The 24,136-nt window shown below is 46.0% G+C and overlaps 2 protein-coding genes across 19 annotated transcripts in view; both read left to right on the top strand.

Annotated features, from left to right (window-relative positions):
- The window catches only part of BTBD16 (BTB domain containing 16), an 85,974-nt gene extending 70,150 nt beyond the window's left edge, over positions 1–15,824 (top strand). For 5 of the 11 annotated variants that reach the window (XM_081534509.1, XM_081534466.1, XM_081534395.1 and 2 more), the window contains 2 exons: positions 13,765–13,957; positions 14,957–15,278. In XM_081534509.1, coding sequence (XP_081390635.1) covers positions 13,765–13,932 — 168 coding nt within the window. In that variant the 3' untranslated portion in view covers positions 13,933–13,957; positions 14,957–15,278. Of the gene's footprint in view, positions 1–2,095; positions 2,702–8,977; positions 9,308–13,764; positions 15,279–15,638 lie in introns of those variants that run through there. The other 6 variants (XM_081534385.1, XM_081534411.1, XM_081534448.1 and 3 more) reach the window with 4 other exon arrangements.
- Positions 15,825–18,366: 2,542 nt separating this feature from the next.
- Positions 18,367–24,136, top strand: part of PLEKHA1 (pleckstrin homology domain containing A1) — a 52,633-nt gene continuing 46,863 nt past the window's right edge. For 5 of the 8 annotated variants that reach the window (XM_081534596.1, XM_081534587.1, XM_081534529.1 and 2 more), the window contains exon 1: positions 18,367–18,600. The gene's annotated coding sequence lies outside the window, so the exon portion shown is untranslated. Of the gene's footprint in view, positions 18,601–19,149; positions 19,334–24,136 lie in introns of those variants that run through there. The other 3 variants (XM_081534540.1, XM_081534565.1, XM_081534546.1) reach the window with 2 other exon arrangements.

Below are 24,136 nucleotides of genomic sequence, written 5' to 3'. Positions count from 1 at the left end.
GCCACAACTGCTGAAGTCCGCATGCTGTAGGACCCGAGAACCACAATTACTGAGCCCCTGTGCCACAACTACTGAAGGCTGCGGCCCTAGAGCCCGTGATCTGCAGCAAGAGAAGTTACCTCAGTGAGAAGAAGCTAGAGCTCCGGAACTAGAGAGTAGCCCCCGCTCTCTGCAACTAGAGAAAGCCTGCGTGCAGCAAAGAAGACCCAGCACAGCCAAAAGTAAATAAACAAATCTAGCAGTGTGTACATGTCAGAAAATAAATTTATTTTTAAAAAAAGTTAAGAAAAACCTGGTCACTGGGTGTCTACGCAGATCTCACAAAAGATCTCAAAAAAAAAAAAAAAACCTCCCGCTCTGAGTTTTCCTCTGAAAGCCTTTTTCAGAACCAGGCATCCTGAGTGATTCTAGAATTTTGAAACCTGTGGTGCCACGAGGGGGCAGCGGGAGAGGAACGAGCTGGAGAATGCTTTTGTTCACGCAAGGTCAGCTCCTCTGGAAATCAGGAGCCAGCCCTCAAAAATCTCAAACGGTCTTGACGTGAGCCTCTTGGAGACTTTCAAAGGCGATCCCTGGCTTAGGACTTGCCAACCTCAAAGGTAACCTCTGTGCCTTGAAACTGATGTTAGAGCAAGAAGCCGGTCACACAAATAACCCTGCTGTGAGCACTGGTTCTCTAACCTGAGTGTGCACGCAGCAAGATCACTTGGAAGGCTGCTAATGCAGACTGCTGAGCCCCTGCCCGGGGAGACTCAGAGTATCCGGGGTGAGACTGGACAACTTGCATTTCTTCATTTGTTTGCCAAAATGTGACCCATTCTTGTGGGATGATGCCAACACTGGATGCAGGACTATTTTAAAATCATCTTGGACCTAATCTTACTTTCACAGGTTCTGCTTCTTATTACATCAAATATATTAAAACTTAGCCCATTACACATCAAAGCAAGTCTATTTTGCTACAGATTTTGTAAGGGCTTTTATAAATTTGCTTTTAATAAATATTTACTGTATTTATAAATAAATCATTATTAATAATGATAATATAATTTATAATAAATCATTTATTTACTGTAATTTATAAATATATAAATAATTTGTTTAATAAATAATTTACTGTAGACTGTCTATGATTTCTTCACCATCATATATGTTCGGGAACTTTTTGTGAAGTAAAAGAAATCTAATCTCTGTTATTAAACTTTAAGACATTCAAACATGCAATTGAGAAACTCAACAATTAAGGAAGTTAACAAAATGTCACATTACAGGTGGACACATAATTCAATGTTTATTAATTTCAATATCATCATTTTTAATTTTGAAGCTAATAGATTCTTTTCTTCTGGTTCTAATCACTTTCAAAGGCTCGTGGGTCCAGGTAGCATCTTTTTAATGCCTGAAGTTTAAAATATTCCATCACACAGGCTCTTGGGATACTCTTCGCACGAACAGCCCAGCCTGGGCACCTCTCCTGAGAACATCAGTGTGGTTCATTCCTTTACCTCCTTCAACCGTGTACACAAGTATCACCTTCTCCTTGAGACCAAGCCTGACCGCACCCGCCCCTCCTTGGCGTCCCTAATCTCCTTTACTCGGCTCGACTATTTCACCTTCAATGTACTATGTAATTTACTCATTCTTCTTGTTTATCTGTGCCTCTCTCCCCATGCCTACTTACTGCACCCAGACAGAGCTGGAGAACCAGAGAAATGAGAATGGGAATGGGAATCTCGGTGTATATCACTGGTATATCCTAAGTAACTAGGATAGTTGTTGTTATTTAATTGCTCAGTTGTGTCTGACTCTCTGTGACCCCATGGACTATAGCCCTCCAGGCTCCTCTGTCCATGGGATTTCCCAGGTAAGAATACTGGAGTGGGTTGCCATTTCCTTCTCCAGGGGATCTTCCCGACCCAGGAATGGAACTAGCATCCCCTGCGTTGGTGGGCAGATTCTTTATCAACTGTGCCACCTGAGAAGCCCTGTGTGGAGGGAGTAGCCAAATCATAAGGGATAATGGCTTGGTAAAAAGATAAAGGATAGAGTGATATAGTGACAGATTTCTACTTCTTGGCCTCTTAAATCACTGCAGACGGTGACTGTAGCCATCAAATCAGAAGACAGTTGCTTCTTGGCAGGAAAGTGATGACAAACTTAGTTTGTTGAAAAGCAGAGACATTACTCTCCCGACAAAGGTCTGTATACTCAAGGCTATGGTCTTCCCAGTGGTCACATATTGTGAGAGCGGTACTGTAAAGAAGGCAGAGCGCCAAAGAATTGATGCCTTAGAACTGTGGTGCTGGAGAAGACTCCTGAAAGTTCTTTGGACAACAAGGAGATCAAATCAGTCAATCTTCAGGGAAATCAACCCTGAATACTCGTTGGAAGAACTGATGCTGAAGCCGAAGCTCCAGTACTTTGGTCATCTGATGCGAACAGTCAACTCATTGGAAAAGACCCTGATGCTGGGAAAGATTGAGGGCAGAAAGAGAAGAGGGCATCAAAGGATGAGATGGTTGGATGGCATCACTGAAGCAATGGACATGAACTTGGGCAAACTTTGGGAGATAGTGAGGGGCAGGGAGGCCTGGCGTGCTGCAGTCCTTGGGGTTGCAAAGTGTCGGACACGACTGGGCAACTGAACAGCAACAACAACTAGTGACAACAAAATAAAAATAATGCTGCCTTCGTATTAGAATAATAGCAATAACCAAGATTCATTTTTTCTGTGACAGACCCCTCACATACATCATTTTATTTAATCTTTAAATAACCCTGCAAAGTTCCAGACAACATCTTGATCTGCCCTTGACAAATAAGTGAAGGAGATAAGCATAGAGAAGCTTAAGGAGCAGTTTCTAAGCCACACAGCCAAGCACCAGCAGAGCCAAGACTTGAGCCCAGGACTGTCAGACTCCAGAGCTCTCAGCCACTCCCCTTCTGGAAAAAAAGACCCACCTCTTGTTATCCAGCTGAAAATTGTTTGAGGCTGGCTTTGAACAAGGCAAGAGATACTCTTAAGAATGGTCTGGAGCTGTGAAAGTTCAGTGGCTTAGTCATGATGGATGAAATTAATTAAAAAAAAACTACATCCCACGAACATCGTTTAAATTCATCTTGGCTGAAATTTACTCCATCGTTATGAAGTGAAAGAACCATTATCTTCCCCGGTAGTCCTGAGTTGGCTGATGCGTATAAAAAGCATTTTTGGTAAATTAAAGGATATTTTTGCCCACTCTTCCTAAATGAAAAGCCAACAGAGTATAGAAAAGGGCACGTTTGTCCTAAGAAAAATGAAGGGTAATACATATTTAAAAGCAGAGACATTACTTTGCGAACAAAGTTCCGTCTAGTCAAGGCTATGGTTTTTCCAGTGGTCATGTATGGATGTGAGAGTTGGACAGTGAAGAAAGCTGAGCGCCGAAGAATTGATGCTTCTGAACTGTGGTGTTGGAGAAGACTCTTGAGAGTTCCTTGGACTGCAAGGAGATCCAACCAGTCCATCCTAAAGGAGATCAGTCCTGGGTTTTCATTGGAAGGACTGATGTTGAAGCTGAAACTCCAATACTTTGGCCACCTCATGCAAAGAGTCGACTCATTTGAAAAGACCCTAATGCTGGGAAGGATTGGGGGCAGGAGGAGAAGGGGACGACAGAAGATGAGATGGTTGGATGGCATCACTGACTCGATGGACATGGGTTTGGGTAAACTCCGGGAGTTGGTGATGGACAGGGAGGCCTGGCGTGCTGCAATTCATGGGGTCGCAAAGAGTTGGACACAACTGAGTGACTGAAATGAACTGAACTGAACTGAATACACTTGAGAATTCTGCCTGGATGGAATGGATGATGACTGTGTGATGAAACCTCTGAACAGAGCCTGTGGCCTGATTATCTGTCCGCAGACACATCCTGCTGCCTAGAATCCCATCTTTAGAAATCTGTGCTTTGGGGGTAAGACACGGTTGTTTCTAGAAGTCTTCTGCTTTCACCTCCCGACAAGAGGGGCTGTGTCTTGTTTGGCTGTTTAGCTTTGGGCCATTCAACTCTTTCACTAACTTGCTGTGGGAACTTCGGTGGCCACTTTGGGGACTTGTTAGACATGACAGATGTGGGGCGGGGGTGAAGGGTGGTGGGAGAAGGGCCATGCTCTCCACTGAAGTGCTCAGGCCCAGCAGCAGAGAAAAGACAAGACTTACCTGCAACTCAGGGAGGAGGAAAGAAGGACTTGAGCAAAATGACCTGAGGCTTCAGAGACAGATTCTTCTCAGCTAGCCAGTTGGAAGTGACCCAGGCAACGAGTTCAGCAACGAAAAGCAACTTCTTTGGGGTGGCCAGAGGGTGTCCTCTTTCTGCTTTGTAACTGAATCCCCTGTGACCTGTAGAGGCAGGCTTCCCTGGTGGCTCAGATGGTCAGGAATCTGCCTGCAATGCAGGAGACCCAGGTTCGATCCCTGGGTCGATAAGATCCCACTGGAGAAGGGAATGCTTACCCACTTCAGTATTCTTGCCTGGAGAATTCCATGGACAGAGGGACAGGTGGGCTACAGACTATAGGGTTGCAAAGAGTCGAACATGATTGAGCGATTAAGCATGCACTCACGAATTCTGCAGAGAAGGGTGGAGGTATAGAGAGATACTGGGGGGATTTTCATTCTCTGCTGTTGCACTCTCATACTTTGGGCAAGGCTGTTTTTCCTATCAGGGCCTCTTTATCTATAAATGGGTTGACAGAGAGGCAAGCACTGCCAGGCTGCCTCCCCGAGAGGTTGTAAGAATGGGGCCCCTGTTGTGAATGGCTCCTCATTCAGGGCGCTGTTGCAAATGGGTCTTTGTTTCTTGCCCCAAGAGGCTGCTGTGACTGATGGAGCCATCTCCTGACCCATGAGCTCACAGTCAGCAGGATGGGGGCCTCTCTTCAGGTCCTCCTTTCCTAGGAGTCTAATCCGCCTCCCTAGCTTGCTCAGGCCAGTTGCCTCTTCTCTCATGGGAAAAGCGATGCCCCCTTCCTCAGCAGGAAGTCGATGACCACCAAGGACGCAGCCCCAGTCCAAGCTGGGAGAGCACCCGGTCCGAGCTTGCCCACTGGCATCTCAGAGAGGGCACCGTCTCTAGTCCGTGCAACCCCAGAACATTTGTCCTTGTTGCCAAGATAGGCCTAGATGGGATTGCCAAGCTGCCAACAGCTGCCTATCTTCAGGAACCTGGTTACCCTGGTTACCTGGCAGGGGCACCTGGCCGCCGCTAAGAGAGAGCCTTCAAGGTAACTGGTGCTTTACTCATACCACGAAGGCCAGGGGGAGGGTGGGCCTCTGGCCTGAAGGAGATCAGTCATTTACTGCCAGGTCCCTCCTGTCACTCATTTAGTGATGTACTCACTCCATTCATCATTCATTCATTCATTCATTCATTCAGACATTCCTTTGCTTCTTGATTTTTTTCCAGCTATCCGTTTGGTCATCCATTCACTTATTTATTCATTTATTCAGTTAGACATTTGTCCACTAGTCCACTCATCCATCCATCTACCCACCTGTCTACCTACTTATCCATCCTATATCCCTTTATTTGTGTGGTCCATAATTAAATCAGCCAGGCAATCAATAGACACATATGTATTCCCATGTCCAAAGGACTGTTGTTTGGCAATGAGGAAGGCATGGTGCTAACATCCATCGCCAGGCTACCGTGTGCCGGGCAATGTGCCGACTGCTTAATATATCTGATCTTCGCATTAGTCCCAGAGGCAAGTACTAAGCTCCCCACAGTTTTCTCTACAGAGGAGAAAAGCAAGCCCAGAGACGCTGGTTGACCTGCCTAGAGGCAGTCAACCAGTGGGACCCAGAGCCAAGGTCCCACCCCAGGCCTCCCTGGCTCTGCAGCCCATGCCTGTTCCCTTTTTTTTTGTTTAACACCGTTGTTTACACAACAACACAATCACAACAGTGAACATTTTCATTACACCTCAAACGTTGCAATCCCTCCTCTTGCCCCACTTTACCTCTCCATCCTCTAATTTCTCTGTAACTATAAATTAGCTTTGGAGAAGGAAATGGCAGCCCACTCCAGTATCCTTGCCTGGAGAATCCCATGGGCAGAGGAGGCTGGCAGGCTACAGTCCATGGGGTTGCCAGAGGCGGACACAACTTAGCGACTTCACTGCCACCACCATAAATTAGCTTGCATTTTCCACAGTTTCTGTTATAAAACTGGAATCATGGAGTATGCTTTTTGGAGGGAGAGTAGTGGGGGTTTTTTCATTTGTTTGTTTTTGGCTGCACTGCCTGGCGTGTGGGAATCTTAGTGCCCTGCCCAGGGGTTGAACCCAAGACCTTGGCAATAAAAGCATATAGTCCTAAACATTGGACCACCAGGGAATTTCCATGGGAGAGCAGTGTTTTTTTCCTATTTATGTTTTTCCTGTGTATGGGTCTGGCTTCTCTCACTTGATAGTATATAGAAATAAAACTGATTTTGTGTATTGCTTCTGTATTCTGCCACCCTAAACTCATTTGACTAGCTTTTTTGGGTAAATTTCTTTGGATTTTGTGGATAGGCAATCATGTTATCTAGAAATAAAGATCATTCTACTTTTTTTTTTTTTTAATCACTATTTACAGTGTGCTTTTAGTTCTTTTGGTGCTTATCCCAGTCCTGAGAGTTGCATCGTACGGTCCTATTGAGCAAGTGATTGAAGTGTGGCTCAGAGAGGTTGAGGGAGACACTGAAGATCACAAGTTGCTAAGGACAGAACCTGAACTTGAACTTGGATTTTCTGACTGCACAGCTTTGTTCTTTCCACAGCATTGTGTGCTCCAAGAGTTAGCCCCACAGAGTAGCAAGTTCTGAGTGGCGCTGGCCACCGGGGTGTGGGAAGGAGCCCTGGGGTCTGGGAAGAGAGCCGTGAACATGTGCTGAGGGGTAGGAAAGAATTTCCGGAAGAGGAAGAATCAAGCCAGGCCTTAAGTACAGGGAAAATGTTGCCATGTGGAGAGCGCTCCAGTGGGGTAGGGGTGCAGAGAATCTGTGTAGGGGGTTGGCTAGAGCAGACAACCTGTGCCGGGCAAAGGAAGGAGAGGATACTGGAATCTAGGTGGGGTCTTTCCTTCTGGGAAGACTCATCAAAGAGTTCAGAAGACTTTTCTAACCCACAAATCTGATCACATCCCTTTCTTATTTAAAAATTTTCCATGCCTCTTCTCCAAATCCCCCAAGACAAAGCTGACACCACGTGCTTGGCCTACAAACCCTCCATCCCTGCCACTCTGCCTGAGCACCCACCCCACATCCCCAAGTCCTGTCCACAGAGTCAGAGTACCCTACCTCTGACATGCCTGTGTAGGTGCTTGGATGTGCTGGCTTCTCCCAGCAGTGACTCAGGGAGCAGCTTTTGTTTCAAGGAACCGCATGGGCAAGCCTGCCACTCCCTGGCTGTCCTCTTGCATCCAAAACAAACAGTCTGGCGGGCGGCATGTGGGCAGCAGAATGAAACAGAGGAGGGCATTTCAGGATAACCAGGAGAGTGCCCAGAGCAAAGCTTGTTTGTTGTTTTTAGGAAATACAGATGATGAACCCAGGAATGGGTCTGGAGAGGGGAGGGGCATGAGGCTTCTTCAATGGTCAGGTGGACACCATAGTGGTAGCCTTACTGAGCACTTGCCAGGCACTAAGCCCCATCCTGACAACCACTATGCAGCAGAGAGACTGTCTGACAGAGAGGAAACGGAAGCGCAGAACATGTGATTGAGTGGTGTAGTTACACAGCCAGCAAGCGGTCGATTTGAACTCAGAACAGCACCCCTTTGCAACAGCACTGGGGGTCAAAAAGCTTAGATCACAGAGATGTAAACATTTAGGTCTTTGTGAAAGCAGAATTTCTAAGCAATGTTAATCATCTATGACCTAAAGCATGAACTGTTGATGAGCTGTTAACTCAGAGACTGAGCTTTCTAAGTCATGCTATTGGGTTGCCATATAGAATTAAGAACTGTATCGGTAGCTTTATTTAAGTGATGTAAGTGAAGGACAGAGAAATCAGAAAAAGGAACCCTGCAGCAGGAAGTCCATTGAATCCCACTCACCCAGTGTCCTGGGTAATGCCAAACGTCCCACTGGAAGGGGTGTGGCAGTCATGAGGGATGGGGGCCATGTGGCAGCTCTTAAGTCAGAGTTCCGGGCCATGTCAGAGTTAGGAGCCCCCAGTCCCTCAGAGCTGAGGGCCCACTGACACCCTGTCTCAGGGCTCTGTCCTCCCAGGTTCCTGAGCTCATCTCCACAGGTACCATGTGGGGTTCGGCATCCCAAGTTCAGCCAGTGGCTTGGATTTAGGACATTGGGGTTACTGTCAACAGTGAGTCCTGGGCAGCTGCAAGCCATGCTCAACACCCAATCTGTCCCGCTGGGGCTTCCTATCAGGTGCCTTCCTGGAACATGCTTAGTTCCTGCCAGCCACCCTTCCCAAAGCCAGATCTGCCCCCAGGTATCCCCACTGTCCCTGGCAGGAGTCCAACCTCCCAGAAACTGGTTATTATTTCCTTTTTGGGTGGTGTACATCTGAGAAACTGGATCACTGATTTATTGCTGTTACTTGTGTGTATGCTAAGTGGCTTCAGTTGTGTCTGACTCTTTGTGACTCTATAGAGTGTAGCCTGCCAGGCTCCTCTGTCCATGGGGATTCTCCAGGCAAGAATAATGGAGTGGGTTGCCATGCCCTCCTCCAGGGGATCTTCCCAATCCAGGGATCACACCCACATCTCTTATATCTCCTGCATTGGAAGTCAGGTTCTTTACCACTAGTGCCACCTGTTCAATTCAGTTCAGTTGCTCAGTTGTGTCTGACTCTTTGTGACCCCATGGACTGCAGCACACTTGCTCCGTGGAAGAAAAATTATGACCAACCTAGAGAGCATACTAAAAAGCAGAGACATTACTTTGCCAACAAAGGTCTGTCTAGTCAAACCTATGTTTTTTTCCAGTAGTCATGTATGGACGTGAGAGGTGGACTATAAAGAAAGCTGAGAGCTGAAGAATTGATGCTTTTGAACTGTGGTGATAGAGAAGACTCTTGAGAGTCCCTTGGACTGCAAGGAGATCCAACCAGTCCATCCTAAAGGAGATCAGTCCTGGGTGTTCATTGGAAGGACTGATATTGAAGCTGAAACTCCAATACTTTGGCCACCTGATGTGAAGAACTGACTCACTGGAAAAGACCCTGATGCTGGGAAAGATTGAAGGCGGGAGGAGAAGGGGACAACAGAGGATGAGATGGTTGGATGGCATCACTGACTCGATGGACATGAGTTTGAGTAAGCTCTGGGAGTTGGTGATGGACAGGGAAGCCTGGTGTACTGCAGTCCACAGGGTCGCAATGAGTCGGAAATGACCGAGTGACTGAACTGAACTGGACTGCAGCATGCCAAGCTTCCCCGTCCATCACCAACTCCCAGAGCCTGCTCAAACTCATGTCCATCGAGTTGGTGATGCCATCTGGGAAGCGCCACCTGGGAAGCCCCTTATTGCTGGTAGGAATGTACAATGGTATAGCCACTCTGGGGAACACTTGGGCGGTTTCTTTTTTCTTTCCTTCATTGCACTGCGTGGCATGTAGGATCTCAGTTTCCTATCCAGGGTTTGGACCCGAGCCCCCCGCATTGGGAGCACAGAGACTTAACCATGAACCTCCAGGGAAGTCCCCAGGTCACTATTTCTTGACCCCTCCTCTCTCCAGGCCACGGTGCCACCGGGAGCTGAGATTATTGAGATAATTAAGATATGGTCCCTGTCCTTGAGGAAGTCACGGTCCCTTGACTGAGATGCCCCTAAGTAATTTCAAACTGGAGAGCAGTGGGGTCACAGAGGAGAGAGGCTCATTTCTCCAATTTCTCTGAAAGGTCAGAAAGGTTCTCAGAGACAATGAGTTTTGCCTGGGGTCTTCGTGCTTGCCTGTCGGAGCAGGCAGATTTTGTTTGTAAGAGATCAGGGGGTGGAATGAAGCTGGAGGGAAGAGCCATTTTGGGCAGAGGGAGCAGCATGGGAAAAGGAACAGTAGGGGAAACAACCAAAATGTCCATTTGTAGGAGAATAGATAAATTGTTCTTAATTCATAAAATGAAACATTACATAGCAAGAAAAAAAGCAAATTGTTACAATACATGGTGACATAGGTAAATTTCACAGGTACGATGTTGAGCAAAAGAAGTTAGACCTCAAAGAGTATACAACATAGTAGATAATTACAATTACATGACATTCCAGAACAGGCAAAACTAATCTACGGGTGATAGAAATCGAGGAGTGATTACCTCTAGCTGGCATAGGAAGCCTTTGTGGGTGTTAGAAATGTAGTATCTTGATCTGGATGGTGGCTACATAGTTTACTGGTCTGTATGCTTAAGAGTTGTAGACTTTACTATATGTCTTAGCTCCAGCTGCTCTAACAAAATACCAGACTGGGTGGCTTACCCAGAAATTTATTTCTCATAATTCTGGAGACTGGAAATCCTAGATCAAGGCACTGGCTGATTCAGTTCCTGGTGAAGGCTCTTTACCTGACTTGGAGAGGGCCACCTTTGCACTGAGTGTTCACATTTTGGGGAGGTGAGCTTTCTGGTGTCTCTTCTTTTTTAGTATTTATTTGGCAGCACTGGGTCTTAGTTGTAGCATGCAGGATCTTTGCTCTTTAGTTGCAGCATTCAAATTCTTAGTGGGAGCATGTGAAATCTAGTTCCCTGACCAGGGTTCGAACCCAGGCCCCCACATTTGGAGCACAGAGTCTTAGCCACTGGACCACCAGGGAAGTCCTGGTGTCTCTTTTTGTATGGACACTAATGTTATTGGATCAGGGTTCCATCCTTACGACCTCATTTACCTCATTTACTTCCACAAAAACCCCAGCTCCATACAGTCACACTGCGGATGGGGGCGTCAATGTATAATTTTGGGGGGACACATTCAGCCCATAATACTGTATTTAAGTTATCGTTGTTGTTGTTCAGTTGCTCAGTCACGTCCAACTCTTTGCGACCCCACGGACTGCAGCATGCCAGGCTTCCCTGTCCTTCACTATTTCTTTGCTCAAACTCATGTCCATTGATTCAGTGATGCTATCTAACCATCTCATCCTCTGCTGCCCCCTTATCCTCCTGCCTTCAATCTTTCCCAGCATCAAGGTCTTCTTCAGTGAGTCAGCTCTTTGCATCAGGTGGCTAAAATATTGGAGCTTCAGCTTCAGCATCAGTCATGCCAATGAATATTCAGGGTTGATTTAATTTAGGATTGACTGACTGGTTTGATCTTCTTGCAGTCCAAGGGACTCTCAAGAGTCTTCTCCAGCACCACAGTTTAAAAGCATCAATTCCTCTATGCTCAGCCTTTTTTATGGCCCAACTCTCACCTCCATACATGACTACTGGAAAAAAACCATATTTAAGTTTTACTTCAAAGCAAAACAAAGAAGAAACAAATAATGCTAAGGTCAATTCCTTTTTTTTTAAATTAGTTTATTTATCTATTTTTTTACTTTACAATATTGTATTGGTTTTGCTATACATTGACATGAATTCCTTACTGCCAGAGATTCTGATTCAATTGGTCTAGAGTGAGGTCTCATCCTCGGAGAAGGCAATGGCACCCCACTCCAGTACTCTTGCCTGGAAAATCCCATGGATGGAGGAGCCTGGTAGGCTACAGTCCATGGGGTCGCTAGGAGTCGGACATGACTGAGCGACTTCACTTTCACTTTTTCCTTTCATGCACTGGAGAAGGGAATGGCAACCCACTCCAGTGTTCTTGCCTGGAGAATCCTAGGGACGGCGGAGCCTGGTGGGCTGCCGTCCATGGGATCGCACAGAGTCGGACACGACTGAAGCGACTTAGCAGCAGCAGCAGCAGCAGCAGAGGTCTCATCCTAAGAAATATTTTAAAGCACTCAGTGATCCTGACATGCAACAAGGCTTAAGACTCACTGGAGTGGTCCCTTTTAAAGACTTCTCTCTGAGGTTCTAGCGCTTGAATCTGGCAGGAGAAGAAGCCAGCTGCCAGGCTTATCCTGGGTTGCACAGACTGCAGTGCTGGATAAGAAAATCAGTGTAAAGCTCTCTTTTATCTGGAGGAAGTCTTGCATGAATTGCTGGTGCAGAGACAGCTGCTGAAGTTTTCAGCCTTGGGGCAGTCTGGCCCCGTCCCTCTGCGACTGTGCAGGCTTCTCAGGGTCAGCCCCGCGTGCACACCTGCACGGGCCACTCTTGGCAGGGGCCCAGGCTTGGCCTCCCCTTTCAGCTTCTTGAAAGCCCTGCCGAGGAGGCAGGAAAGCTGGGGATTCGAATAAGTCGCAGTGGGACTAGGACCAGGCGAATAATTGTGAATGGAATCCATGCTCGAGACTTCTGGTTCTCACAGCTGCGGATGGGGGATCACCATGGGAATTCTGGGTATTGTTCAGCGCTGACTGCAGCTTCCATTGTTGGGCTCTGATTACAGCTTTTGTTTCACCATAAAGTACAGTTATTAAATGCCCAGCCGAGAACAAAGACGTATTTACATGCCAGGGGGTCGGGGAAGGCAAGTTATTTTTAGAGTTGCCCTGCTGTTAAGACTGTGGATGGGGGTGGTTCCAGTTTTTAGGTGTAAGTGAAAGATTTCCGAAGGAGCAAAGAGGATGGGAAATGAAGTCATCACAATCCTGCTCTAATCTTCCTACGTCAACTTATTTATATTTATTTATTTTTGTAGCCAGGAGAGGAGGGATGGGAAGAGAGCTCGGGAAAGCAAGTTGAAGTTCCCCTGTATTAGAGATCTCCAGAGAAACAAACAGGAGATGGATGGATGGATAGATAGATAGATAGATATACAGACAGACATATGGGAGGATATTTATTTTAGGAAATGTCTGGCATAGTTATAGAGAAGTTCCGTTATCTGCTGTCTACAAGCTGGAGAACCAGGAAACAAGTGGTGCAATTCAGTCTGAGTCCAAAGGCCTTGAGAATCAGGGGTCCGATACTTTAGGCCAGGAGACGAGGGATGTCTCAGCTCAAGTAGAGGAGTGAATTTACCCTACCCCTGCCTTTTTGTTCTATTCAGGCCTTAAATGGACTGGATGGTGCCCACCCATGTTGGGGAAGGTTATCTTGAATCAGTGTACTGATTTCAAATGTTAGTCTCTCCCAGAGACACCTTCATTGACACACCCAGAAATAATGTTTTACCAGCTATCTGGGCATCCCTTAACCCAGTCAAGTGGATGCATAAATCAGCCATCACATCCCCTGAGACTGGCATCCTGGGTCCTTCCAAATCAGGCCCTTTTTACTTCCCCAGCACCGTATCCACATGTCCCTGCTCCCCAGCCATATCGAATTCCCCAAGGTCTTAGACCACAATGACCACTTCTATCTCAGTCATCCAGCTACGTGTGAGGTCCACAGCGATTGAAATAATTCTAGAACGTACTCATTGCCCAGGCGAGAGACTCTGAATGTGTCATCCACTTTGCTCAGACAGGCTCAGGAAGTGGGCCAAACAAGATCACATTGATGGAGCCAGTAGTATGTGCCAGGCACTTGGCTAAGAGCTTCACATGCATTATTCCACTTAAGACTTATGATGAGGCTGTGAAGTAGGAATTGTTATCAATTCCATTTGATAGGCGTTGAGGAAATGTTGAGGCTCAGAGAAATAGGGTAACAAGCCCAAGGTCATGGCTAGTCAGCTCAGATGGACTCCAGAGACCAGGGTTTTTGTTTGTCTTTCCTGGTGTCCACAGGGTCAGCTGGTGAAAGCTGTGACATCTGCTTCTCTTCCCCTGGGGGGTCACGGCATGGCGGCACACGTCAGCCTTCCCAAACGCTTGAGGCATCAGTTCTTGTTGAATGGAAACACTCTTCTGACAAATGGCAACATGGATGAGAGAAACCATTGGCCTCTGACTTGAGCTGGGCTTAGCTAGCCTTAGTCAGGTGAGTGGCAGGGCTCTGAGAAGAAATTCCCACCGCCCAAGAGGGACTCATTCCCAGATTCTCCCCCAGCTTTGTCTGGAAAGAGCCTTCACCTTCTAGAATGTTCCCCACTTCAGTGTGGCAACTAGCTTCTCAGGTATGACCCTGGACAAGCACTTTGGCTCCAGAACATCTTCCTTTGCAAGTTTTCATGTCACACTGGAGCAAGAGTGCACATGTTTGGAAGATGTAGGCGTTGTGTGCTCTGCAATTTGGGGGCTTATCAGAATCCCAGACCTGCCACACGTGATCAGGATAATTAATGCATGACCTAACTGGGGTGTCTGATGGGGCTGGGACCTCACCAGACCCGAGAGATCACAGGGATTGCTGGGGACTCTTAGGACTCCTGTGGCATCAGGCAATATTCCATGCCAGGTTCCTTCTTTGTTGCCTGATCATCCTAAGGCAGGAAAGTGCATCCAGGGCAGGAGGTCCTGCTTTCCAAACATCTTGGAGGCAGTCATCCTTCCCAACCTTCAATTTTCTTCTCTTTGTGAGCCTGGAATTCAGGTTGGTTGCTGACCTGTTTGGAAATCCTGTTCTTGAACCTCAGTAAGTATGACATATGGACAGTCCCTTAGAGCTCCTCCCTGAAGGAGGATTGTATTCCAGCCCCAGGACACAAGAATTAGCTCCAGAAGGAGAATCAGTCACCTGATCTGTATTTTGAGCAGGTCACCTCATCCTGTTCCATCCAGGGTGATGACTGCCCTTCCTACGGCGTGGCTGAGGCCAGGTACACGGGCGGGCCGGTCTTCTGACTCCTCGACCTCAAAAGCAACCCCCTCAACTCCCCTCCCAGGGTGTGGGGTTCATTTTCACACTGAAAAATAGGAAAGAACCACCTTTCACTCTCTGCTAGCCAGTTTCTGAAGGGGATAAGAAAGGATAAATGCTGGGTTCAGAGAATGTGTGATTCATGTTTGCATTTTGGTGTCTCTTGGTTCTGATTTTTAGTAAAAACAGAAGTTTACTTCTGGAGTTGCTCCTTCACGTTAACTTCTGATTCTGATTCTGTCCATGAAGAGGACTGGTGGCATCCATCATTCAACAGATATTTCTGCTCTAGGCACTGAGGATTCCCCGGCGGCCCAGTGGTTAGGGCTCTACTCCCACTGCAGGGGGCAAGGGTTAGATCCCTGGTCAGGAAATTAAGATCCCCCACGCCACATCCCATGGCCAAAAACAAACCAAAACAAAACAGATAATATCCCTGTGGGTGTGAATGTTACATTCTAGTGTGACACACAGAGAATAAACAAGATAAATAAGTAAAATATATAATGTGTGGGAATGTGATCATTGCTAAGGAGAAAAAAATAAAGCAGAAAAAAAAAAAAGAGCAGGGAAAGAGCTACAAAGTGTCTGTGAAAGGAGGAAAAGTCAAGTGCTCTGGTCTCTTTGTGTGACCTTGTATTATTTTCCTGACTTCTCTTCTCTGTTGTAATTTGCATTGTCAAAGGAGCTAAAGTCTATATGGAGGATGGAGGGCCCAGCAGGTAAGTATACAGGAGGGGCTCAATAAATATTTTTGCTGGAAACAAGTGCTTTACACCTGCAAGGCAGGATGATGGTGATGACAAGGATGTTTTAAAACTGCAGAACTTGAATTCAGACTCCTCCTCTTCCTTTTCTTCAGATGACAAGTATCCATGGAATATTCCAGCATTCCTCAGTGCCGTCTGTGGGTCCTGAATGTTCTTGGTTTGCTCTCAGACTGTAATTTCAACAAGGGAATATTCCACATACTTTTTTTTTTAAGTAACACTGAAAGCACTGTTATGTAATGAACCTCTCCATCCAAAAAAAGACTGGAGGAAAAGCAGAGAGTGTTTTTTTGTTTTGTTTTCTCTTTCTTTTTTCTGTTTTTTTCGGAGGGGAGAGGGGACCATCATGTTTATTGGCTGATCCAGAGCCTTCCACATAGAAGGATGCTGACAGGTTCTGGTTATACTGCAGCCTCAGAGTAGCCCTGGGCTTACTTTGCTGTGTGTCTTTGGGCAATTTGAGTCACCTCTCTGTTTTTCCTCATTGTCTGTAAGGGTGACGGTTAGAATCAAACCACCTTTGGGGCTTGTTACCCCCAAAAGTGCAAAGGAATAATTTAAAACCACTCAGTGATGTCAAATGAGAATAACCATCAGGAGAAAGATTCGCCTTGGGTCTCATCTGGAGGGACTGCGAGCTCTCTGCTTTAGTGGTCTGATCTCTGAGCTAGGATTTTCAGATCAAACACAAGACGTTAAGTTTGAATTTCAGATAAACAAAGGAATATTTTTCTTAAGTTTAAATATGTACCATCTAGAATCTTCTAGGATTCTGGAGCTGGAGACCCTTCTAGACCCTCTAGCCAGGGACAACAAGCTCAAATGTCCAGAGAGATCAGGCAAATGACATCTGGTGAAATCTCCCTATTTTTAAATGTTAGCCACCCATTCAATTAAAAATAAAACCCGCTGTGTGGACAAAAGGAAACAGCTCTGGCCAGTTTATAAACTATGATGAGGCCAAATCCTTTCAACCATTGTAAAGATGAGGAAATGCGGCCCTGGGAAGACAGGTGTCAGCAAGGCGACCCAGCTAAGGTTTCTCAAAAGATAACAGAACAGTCATCTTGGAAATGCTGAAGACAAGCAGCCTGAAAGAGCCAGGGCAGGAGCATTCCATGCAGTCTAAAGAGCATTTTCCTCTCTATCAGCTTAGAGGACTCTGAGAACATTCTGGAAGGTGAGCAGTTGAGGTCACTGAGCATCAGAAGGGTAGAATGTCACCCTTTGCCTAAGGTCACACAGGGGAATGTCCACAGGTAAGTCTAGGGCTATTTTTAACTCCACCTCTGATTAAGACAAGATAATACCTAAGCTTCCTCAAGGATCCTAAGGAAGGCAAACTCCAAATCCGGTTCTCTGCCTCATAAACAGAATTGAGTCAGGAGGCCAGGCCATGTGCTGAGACTTTTGACCCAGTTCACAAATAAAGAAGGGGTTAGGTTGTCAAGGTTTCATCCGTGTCACCAGGCTCGTCCGCATGTACCTTGTGCCTTTTGTCCCAGCAGCTTGATTTGTCTTCTGGACATCTTCACATAAGGAAGGATGTTCTGAAAGGTGTTGCTAAAGATTTTGATGGGGGAAGGATGTGATCTAAGGCTGGACAGGCAAAGGAAAGGAAGGAGGACACAAACGGAACAAATATTTATCGAGAGCCTAATGTGTGTCATGTGCTGGGAAAGCCGTGGCATGTAATCCTTTGCCAGCTCTTTGAGTGTCTGAATGATTTTTTTTCCCCTCAGATTTCAGCTCAGAATTCACTTCCTCGGAGAGCTTTCCCTGACCATCCTCTCCAAAGAACCCCTCCATCTCCCCCATCGCTCTCTTTTTAAATATATAATTTTATTTGTTTATTTTTGGCTGTGCTGGGTCTTCCTTGTTGGACGGGCTTTTCTCTAGGTGAGGCAAGTAGGGACGGCTCTCCAGCTGCGCTGTGCAGGCTTCTCGTTTCAGTGACTTCTCTTGTGGTGGAACAAGGGCTCTAAGGCCCGAGGGCTTCTGGTAGCACGTGGGCTCTAAAGCACAGGCCTAGCTGCTCAGAAGCTTGTCCCCACTATCTGTTTAATTTGCTTAGCTTCTCCATTGCCTAAACAGCTGTATTTATCCTGCTGGTTTAAGGACTATCTACTAACCACAGGCTCCCTGAGGGCAGGAGGACCCTCAAGCGTGTGCCTAGTGCCTCTCATGGGACTTGGCACGGCATGGCAGGTTTATGAATAAATATTTATGATAAGACATCTATGTTCCAGCCTGTCGACTAATTGAATATCGACTAACTGAATTTTGACTAATCACTCTTTAAGTTACCCGTAAGCCTCCTGTCCTACTAAGTAGGAGGCGGAGCTAGTTCTAGGAAGAGAGAAATTGTTAGGAGAAAAAAGAATGGGCACGAAGAGCTGGTAAAGCATTTTTTCCCTCAGGTCACACAGCAGCCTGTGAATTTTACACTTCCCGGACTGATTTATGGGATTGCTTGCAAAGAAATAGTCTGCCGCGAATGAAGCCTATTTAATTTAAAGATCCCTGTGCCTGGAAGTTCTCGGCGGTGACATAAGAGAACCTTGAGCTCCACTCGCCAGCCAAGCCCCGCGTTCCTCCAAAACTACGAATCCCAGGATGCAATGCAGCGCGAGGTCCCAGAGCTCCGCGCGCGGCCCTCCCCTTGGAACCCAGAAGACGCCCAGGGACCGGCCAGCCACGCCTCCGGGGATCCGCGCGGTGCCTGCTGGGACTTGTAGTTCCCCCCCGCCGGCTGGGAGTGCCCGCTCCGGAATCTCGGCCGCCGTCTGGGGGGCTGAGGCGGCGCGGGCACGCGTGCGCAGTGCGCGGGCGGGCCGTCGTGGGCGCCGCTCCCGGCAGCTGTGGCTACCTGTGCGACCCCCCTCACCCCCAGGGTCGTGGCGGCGCCGGTGCTCTGGGGGCCGAGGGCCGCCCGTGAAGTTCGGCGTGAGGAGTGTGAGGAGCGGCACCGGGGCAGGGGTGAGCGGGGCCGGGTTCCCGGAGCGCGGCGCCGACTGAAGCGAGCTGGGAGGCTCGAGGGGCCGGCGGACGCCGGTGAGTGCGGGGCGGAGGCGGCGGGTGGAGGCGGCGGGCGGCGGCGCGGGGTCCCCGGCCCCGCGAGGCGCCTCTTCAGGCGGGGTCGGCCGGCCGGCCGGCGCGGCTGCACCTGGGCGAGGCCGCGGGGGGCCCGGGCTCACCTGCGCGCGCGAGGTCTGGGGCGGCGGGGGTGGGGGGTCTCTCTTCCCGCGCGACTCCCGCGCCCTCATTGTTTTCCTGACCTCGGCCCTCGGCGGCGTCTGGCCGGGGAGGGTGTGGGGAGCGCCCCGGGCGGCCGTCGCCGAGGAGCTCTGCGGTGGCTCCGTTCGAAAGTACCGTCGCGCCCTCGCCTCCCGGTTGGCCCGGCCGGCCAGCTGTCGGGGGTGGTGGTGGGGATTCCCGGCGGGCGACCCCTGTCGAGCGGGGGTGACTTTCGGGGCTGTGCCCACCCTCACCCCCCGGAGGGGGTGCTCAGCTGCCTTGGGTACGGTTTTCTCTTCTTTTTCCTGCGCTTTCGCTTTAGGACTCGCCGAGTCAGAAGTCGACTCCGCCCAGTGTCCCCCCGCCGGCATCCTGCAGTATTCGTGCTTTTTTACCCTCGCACCTTCGTGGTGCAATGACCATAGTGCGGAAAAAGTTGGAAGTGATTTGTCCAGGGTCACGCAGGTAGGGCGGAGGAGGCGAATCCAGATCTTGAAAGCTTAAGAGGCCAGCAGCTTCCAGTCGCACCGCTTTGGGACCTGCTTGAATGGTTTGTGGTTTCTTTCGGATGCTTTCTATTGACCGTCCTGGAGAGTCAGAGGGGAGAGTGTTGTCATAATGAAAGTGGCGTTTGGTAGAATTCTAGTTGTGTTGTGGCCCTCGGTAGAGCATCTGCCCGCGCTGGGCACCTAAGCAGTGAAACTAGATGGCTCTTGTTTGGGGGCAGATCTAAGAGGAAGTTATAGAAAATATAGGCAGGCAATCTGTGCCATTTTTCCCCCCTCCTGTTTCACCTTCCAGTCCAATAATGCTTGTTTTCTTATTTTACGATTGATCGTTGTCAGTTTTGTTACGATTTTCTTTGCTTTAACGAAGCCATTGCCGTTTGTGAATTAGTTTTTCAACTAGAAAAATCTTATTTCCTGTGTGCTTAATGACTGGAACCAATAGCGCACTATGCGGTTTATACCTTTGTCTTTTTTATCCTAGAACTACTGATCAGTCGGCTTTATTTCCCCCAAGCACTTGGCTTCCAAACTTTCTGGGTTAGTTTAATGCCATTGAAATACTTCTCAGCAAAATTTGGGTACCCTTTATATGATTCAGACAAAAACTTGAAAAAGTAGTTTTGTAAAGCTGTTTTTCTTCGCAAAAGACTTTGAAGAATTGTTATTTAAAAAAAAAAATAGTAAGATTCTTTCTGACTAAAAAGCCTATTTTTTTCATACTCAAATTTTCATATTAACATGTTTGTGGCAAAAAATATTTCCCCAAAGAGTTTGTTTAAAATATTCCTTAATTTGGCCATATCTCCCTAGGGGAAATGACATTTTAGAATATTTGTAGATTTAAATAAGAATATTTAAGCTTAGCAGAATTTGAGTTAATAGTTAATTTTGTAGAGCTGTAAACCCTACAGTGTATCCATTGACAGGGTTCCCTTGAAGAGTATACTGGTATCAAAGGATATGGCCGGATATGGCTGTGACTTTGTCTTTGTGGTAAGCAGAGGATAACTTTTGTGACATTGAAAAGATGTGATTTGTATGAAACTGCTTTCTACCTCACTTTATCTTGTTAATTAGTATTTTTACTGTTGCTTTGGAGAAAGGCGGGAAGTAGCAGGTTTGTATCCCCACCCTCCTAAGTTTTAGCAACATAGCGAAATAGGAAAGAACTGGTGTGTAAATTTGAGTTTGTCATAGACTAGGAGAGACAGTGAAACAGGATAAGTAAACAATTGTTAGGAAACTGCCATGAGTTCATAAGCCGGAAGGGCCTTTTTAGAATTGTTTAAGGACGTTAAGAATAGCATTGAGTTATTTTTTTAAAAAGTCACTGTGGGCAATACTCACAGGTTGGTTGTTAATATATAGGATGTGATATTGAAGACTCCTTGAAAAGTACTTGGGAAAGATGGAAACATTTTATCTTTTTATAGGGCATTTTCTCAAAAAACATTTAATGCGGCTTAAAAAAATAAGACTTTTATTTAAGCCTGAAAGCTTTTACATCCCTACTGCCAAACCCACAGTTACTTCTGCTGATGACAATTTGTAATCCAGAATAAAATCTGTGAAGTAATTTACTAGTGTAATTTAACTTGGGCTTTCACATTGACGCACTGCTTGATGTTAAATAATTATTCTTGTTTAAATAATTGTCTTTTAAGAATAAGAGAGATAAATAGTTTTCTGAAAAAAATGTAGTAATTAGTCAGATGTGACAGTAGTTACATTCTGCCTTTATTAGAAAATTTCAAGTTCTGTGGCAGTAACTGCCAAAGCTGTAAACTGAGGTAATATACGAATATTATTTTTTTACATGCTTGAGCATTTTACTTTTGATAATATTAAAATTTGATTTAAAGTTTCAAATGATTTGCCTCGCATTTAGATCTACAATAATACAATAGAATGGCTTTGGTAGGAGATAAATATTAAAATTTAGCTTTACCTCTTTTGAGCATTTGTAAGTACATAGCATTTGGAAATTTATTGGCTGGTATCAAGAAAGAGTTCTTAGGGTAGAAACTTTCTGCAGCTTTAGACACTTGTCTGTAATGCTTAATTATTTTTAGAAACATAAAAGTGTAGGATTTTTCAAATATAAAAATAAAAATTGTTGGTATTTGCTATAGCCATAGGACTTTGTTGTGCTTAATGAGTGACATCAAACCATTTGAACTGAGTGATTTCTTTTCCTAGTAGCTGCTGTATGATAAAGAACATGTGAGTTTGTAATTCCTAGGAGATATTTAAGCAAACATGTGTTTGCTGTTTATTTTGGTAAGCCTTTGATTAGCTGAGTTGCTTCGATTCAGGAAGATGATATTTTCAGGATTTTATATTGTAAACATTCTTTGAACTGGAATTTCTGTTGAATATAAAAATCAAAGTCATTTGGGATTTTTTTTAACACTTAAGTCATGAGAGTTTTAAAAACATTGAAGTCTTAAATATTTTTCCTTCATGAAACTCTTATCAGACTTACCAATCTGAGAGTTTTATTGTTCAAAAAGTTGTGGTTTTACTCTGTTGGGCAACCTAGCTTTTAATAGTTTAACCATCGAAATCTGGATTCAAGAAGTTTAACCTCTTTTTGAAGAAAGGACAGTCATGGACACTTAGAATTGGAAGCACTCTCAGAGAACTTCTAATGTAGCGTCTTATCGGATACAGTAAATCCCCCATGGGAATTTCCACGTCAGGTGTTCCTCTCATTAGTGAGGGCAGTGATGCTGTTCCATATGTCCTCAGGTCATTGAGCAGTCTGAGGTTGGTGAGAATCAGACTTAAGACAGTTATATTTTTCAGCATCGACTGCTTTCAACCATGCTTTGTTGGATCTTCTCTCTTGCTACCTCATGACTCCATGGGCAAGTGGTAGCTTTTCTATCATTTACAGCTTTTAAAAGCTCCAGTCTAATCTACTTCAGTTTAGACCTTCAGTCTATGAAAGCCCCTCTTCTCCTTTACCCCAGTATCTGGTCACTTCGTCCCTGAAGCACTTGCAGTGGGAAGGGGTTGTGGCATGCTCCCTGGATACCTCTTTTCCCTCTTTGTCAGTCTGTTTGGACAGGGACTAGTTAGAAGAAAAATGGGAAAAGGCATCTATTTCTCACCATCTTAATAAAGTTCTCTCTTGAATAACAATGGCAGGCCATTCATGTTGACTGGTAGGCTTCCGAACTGGAACTTTTGGTGAGATCTTGCAGGGAAGCTCCCCACTGCACAGTCCTTGGATATGAAATTTGCTGTGGGTAGACCTTTACCAACCTACACTCCGTCCTCCTTTTTCCTGTCCTCTTGGTCTGCCCGCTGATTTGTATGAGTGTTTGGGGATGAGGTGGGTTTCACTGTGCCATCCAGATTTTTTGATAACAAAGACAGCTCAAGTCCAGCTACCTTCTGTAATTTTCACTTAACTCACTGGAAGCTTACTTCCTCTTGATGTCAGATGGGAGCACGCAGGCTGCTTAACTCATCTCCCTTTCTGTGCCCTGCCTGCCATTTCTCAACAATTCTCCTTGTCCCCATGCTCACACAGGCCCCGGGACAGTCACTCAGTCTCCCTCATAAGCCGACATCGAGCTGGAGAATGAGGTGCCTCTCTCTCCTTCTCGTGGGCACTTCTGATCTTGGTGAATGATTCTCTTGGGGCCCCCTTCCACAGTTTGTGGATAGGCTCTTCCTTTCCCTGTGTTCTTCCCGAACACTTGGAATACTTTTCATTTTTTCCCCTGTCTTCTGTCAACTGATTATATAGAGTGGAATGATGATAAGGTGTTGGTTAGGGTACCACAGCCCTGACTTGTATGCGTGTGTGTGTGGGGGAGTGTGTTGGTGCCAGACTTCACGGATGTTTGATCCTTGATGTCTGTTTATCTTTGGCTTTGTGTTTGTCAACAGTTTTGGGACAAGACTACTCCCACTCAATTTCTAATCAACAAACAGTACTGAAGTCCTGTGGGCCTCATGAAGTCTCACTGTGCAGAATTTAATTTTTCTCTTTCTGATTTTTGTTTTGTTTTTATTTTTGACTCACTTCATGGTTCCTGACTGATGAAGTGTTTTTAACTGTGTGTGCCAATTTTTGAGTGTTTGTATGCTCTAACCACTCCTAAGAGCACAAGTAAATCTGAAGGATAGAGTTTGTGGTGGTTTTAATAATACAGTTTTATCTGTTCCATCATCTAAACAAATCAGTTAAATCTCCTCAACAATTTATCATCGGATGAGGAAAAAGGAGCTTTCTGTCTGGAAACTTAAATATTAATATTTGATGCAATAATTATGGGTTCCTTAATATTTCATTCAGCAAATTGTTACTGACTCCCTTTCATGTTCCAGCCACTGTTTTAAGCACTAGAGAAACAATAGTAAATAGAAAAAAAAAATGTTGCTGTCGTGAAGCTTGCTTTACAGTGTTGGGAAACAGACAAGAAATAGATAAATAAGTAAATGATATTGTTTGTTAGCAATAAATACTGAGAAGAAGAATGAAACAGAGAAGGGAGATGGGAAGTGGCAGGACAATTTGGAACATTTTCAGTTTTCGATAGGATGTCAAGAAGGCTTCACTGAGAAAGTGATATTTGAGTTAAAAGGCTCTGAGTGGGGAGCTTGTCTAGTGTAGTAGGTGGCCAGTGGCCAGATGTGTAGCCAATCAGGGGGCTTGGGACAGGTTGAGGGGGGTGGTTAAAGCCTGTGTGTCTTTGTAAGAGCTTTGGCTTTTACTTTGAACGCAATGGGATCGAATTAAAACAATGATTCTTAACCTTGACTGAACATGGGAATTATTGGGGGAGCTTTAAAAATGTACCGGTGCTTAGATCCCATCTCCAGAGTTT

Source organism: Giraffa tippelskirchi, chromosome 2 (genome assembly GCF_054371585.1).
Source record: "Giraffa tippelskirchi isolate mGirTip1 chromosome 2, T2T-mGirTip1v1.2.pri, whole genome shotgun sequence".
Classification (NCBI taxonomy): Eukaryota; Metazoa; Chordata; class Mammalia; order Artiodactyla; family Giraffidae; genus Giraffa; species Giraffa tippelskirchi.
Note: the sequence above shows the minus strand (reverse complement) of the source record. Positions and strands in the feature narration are given on the sequence as shown.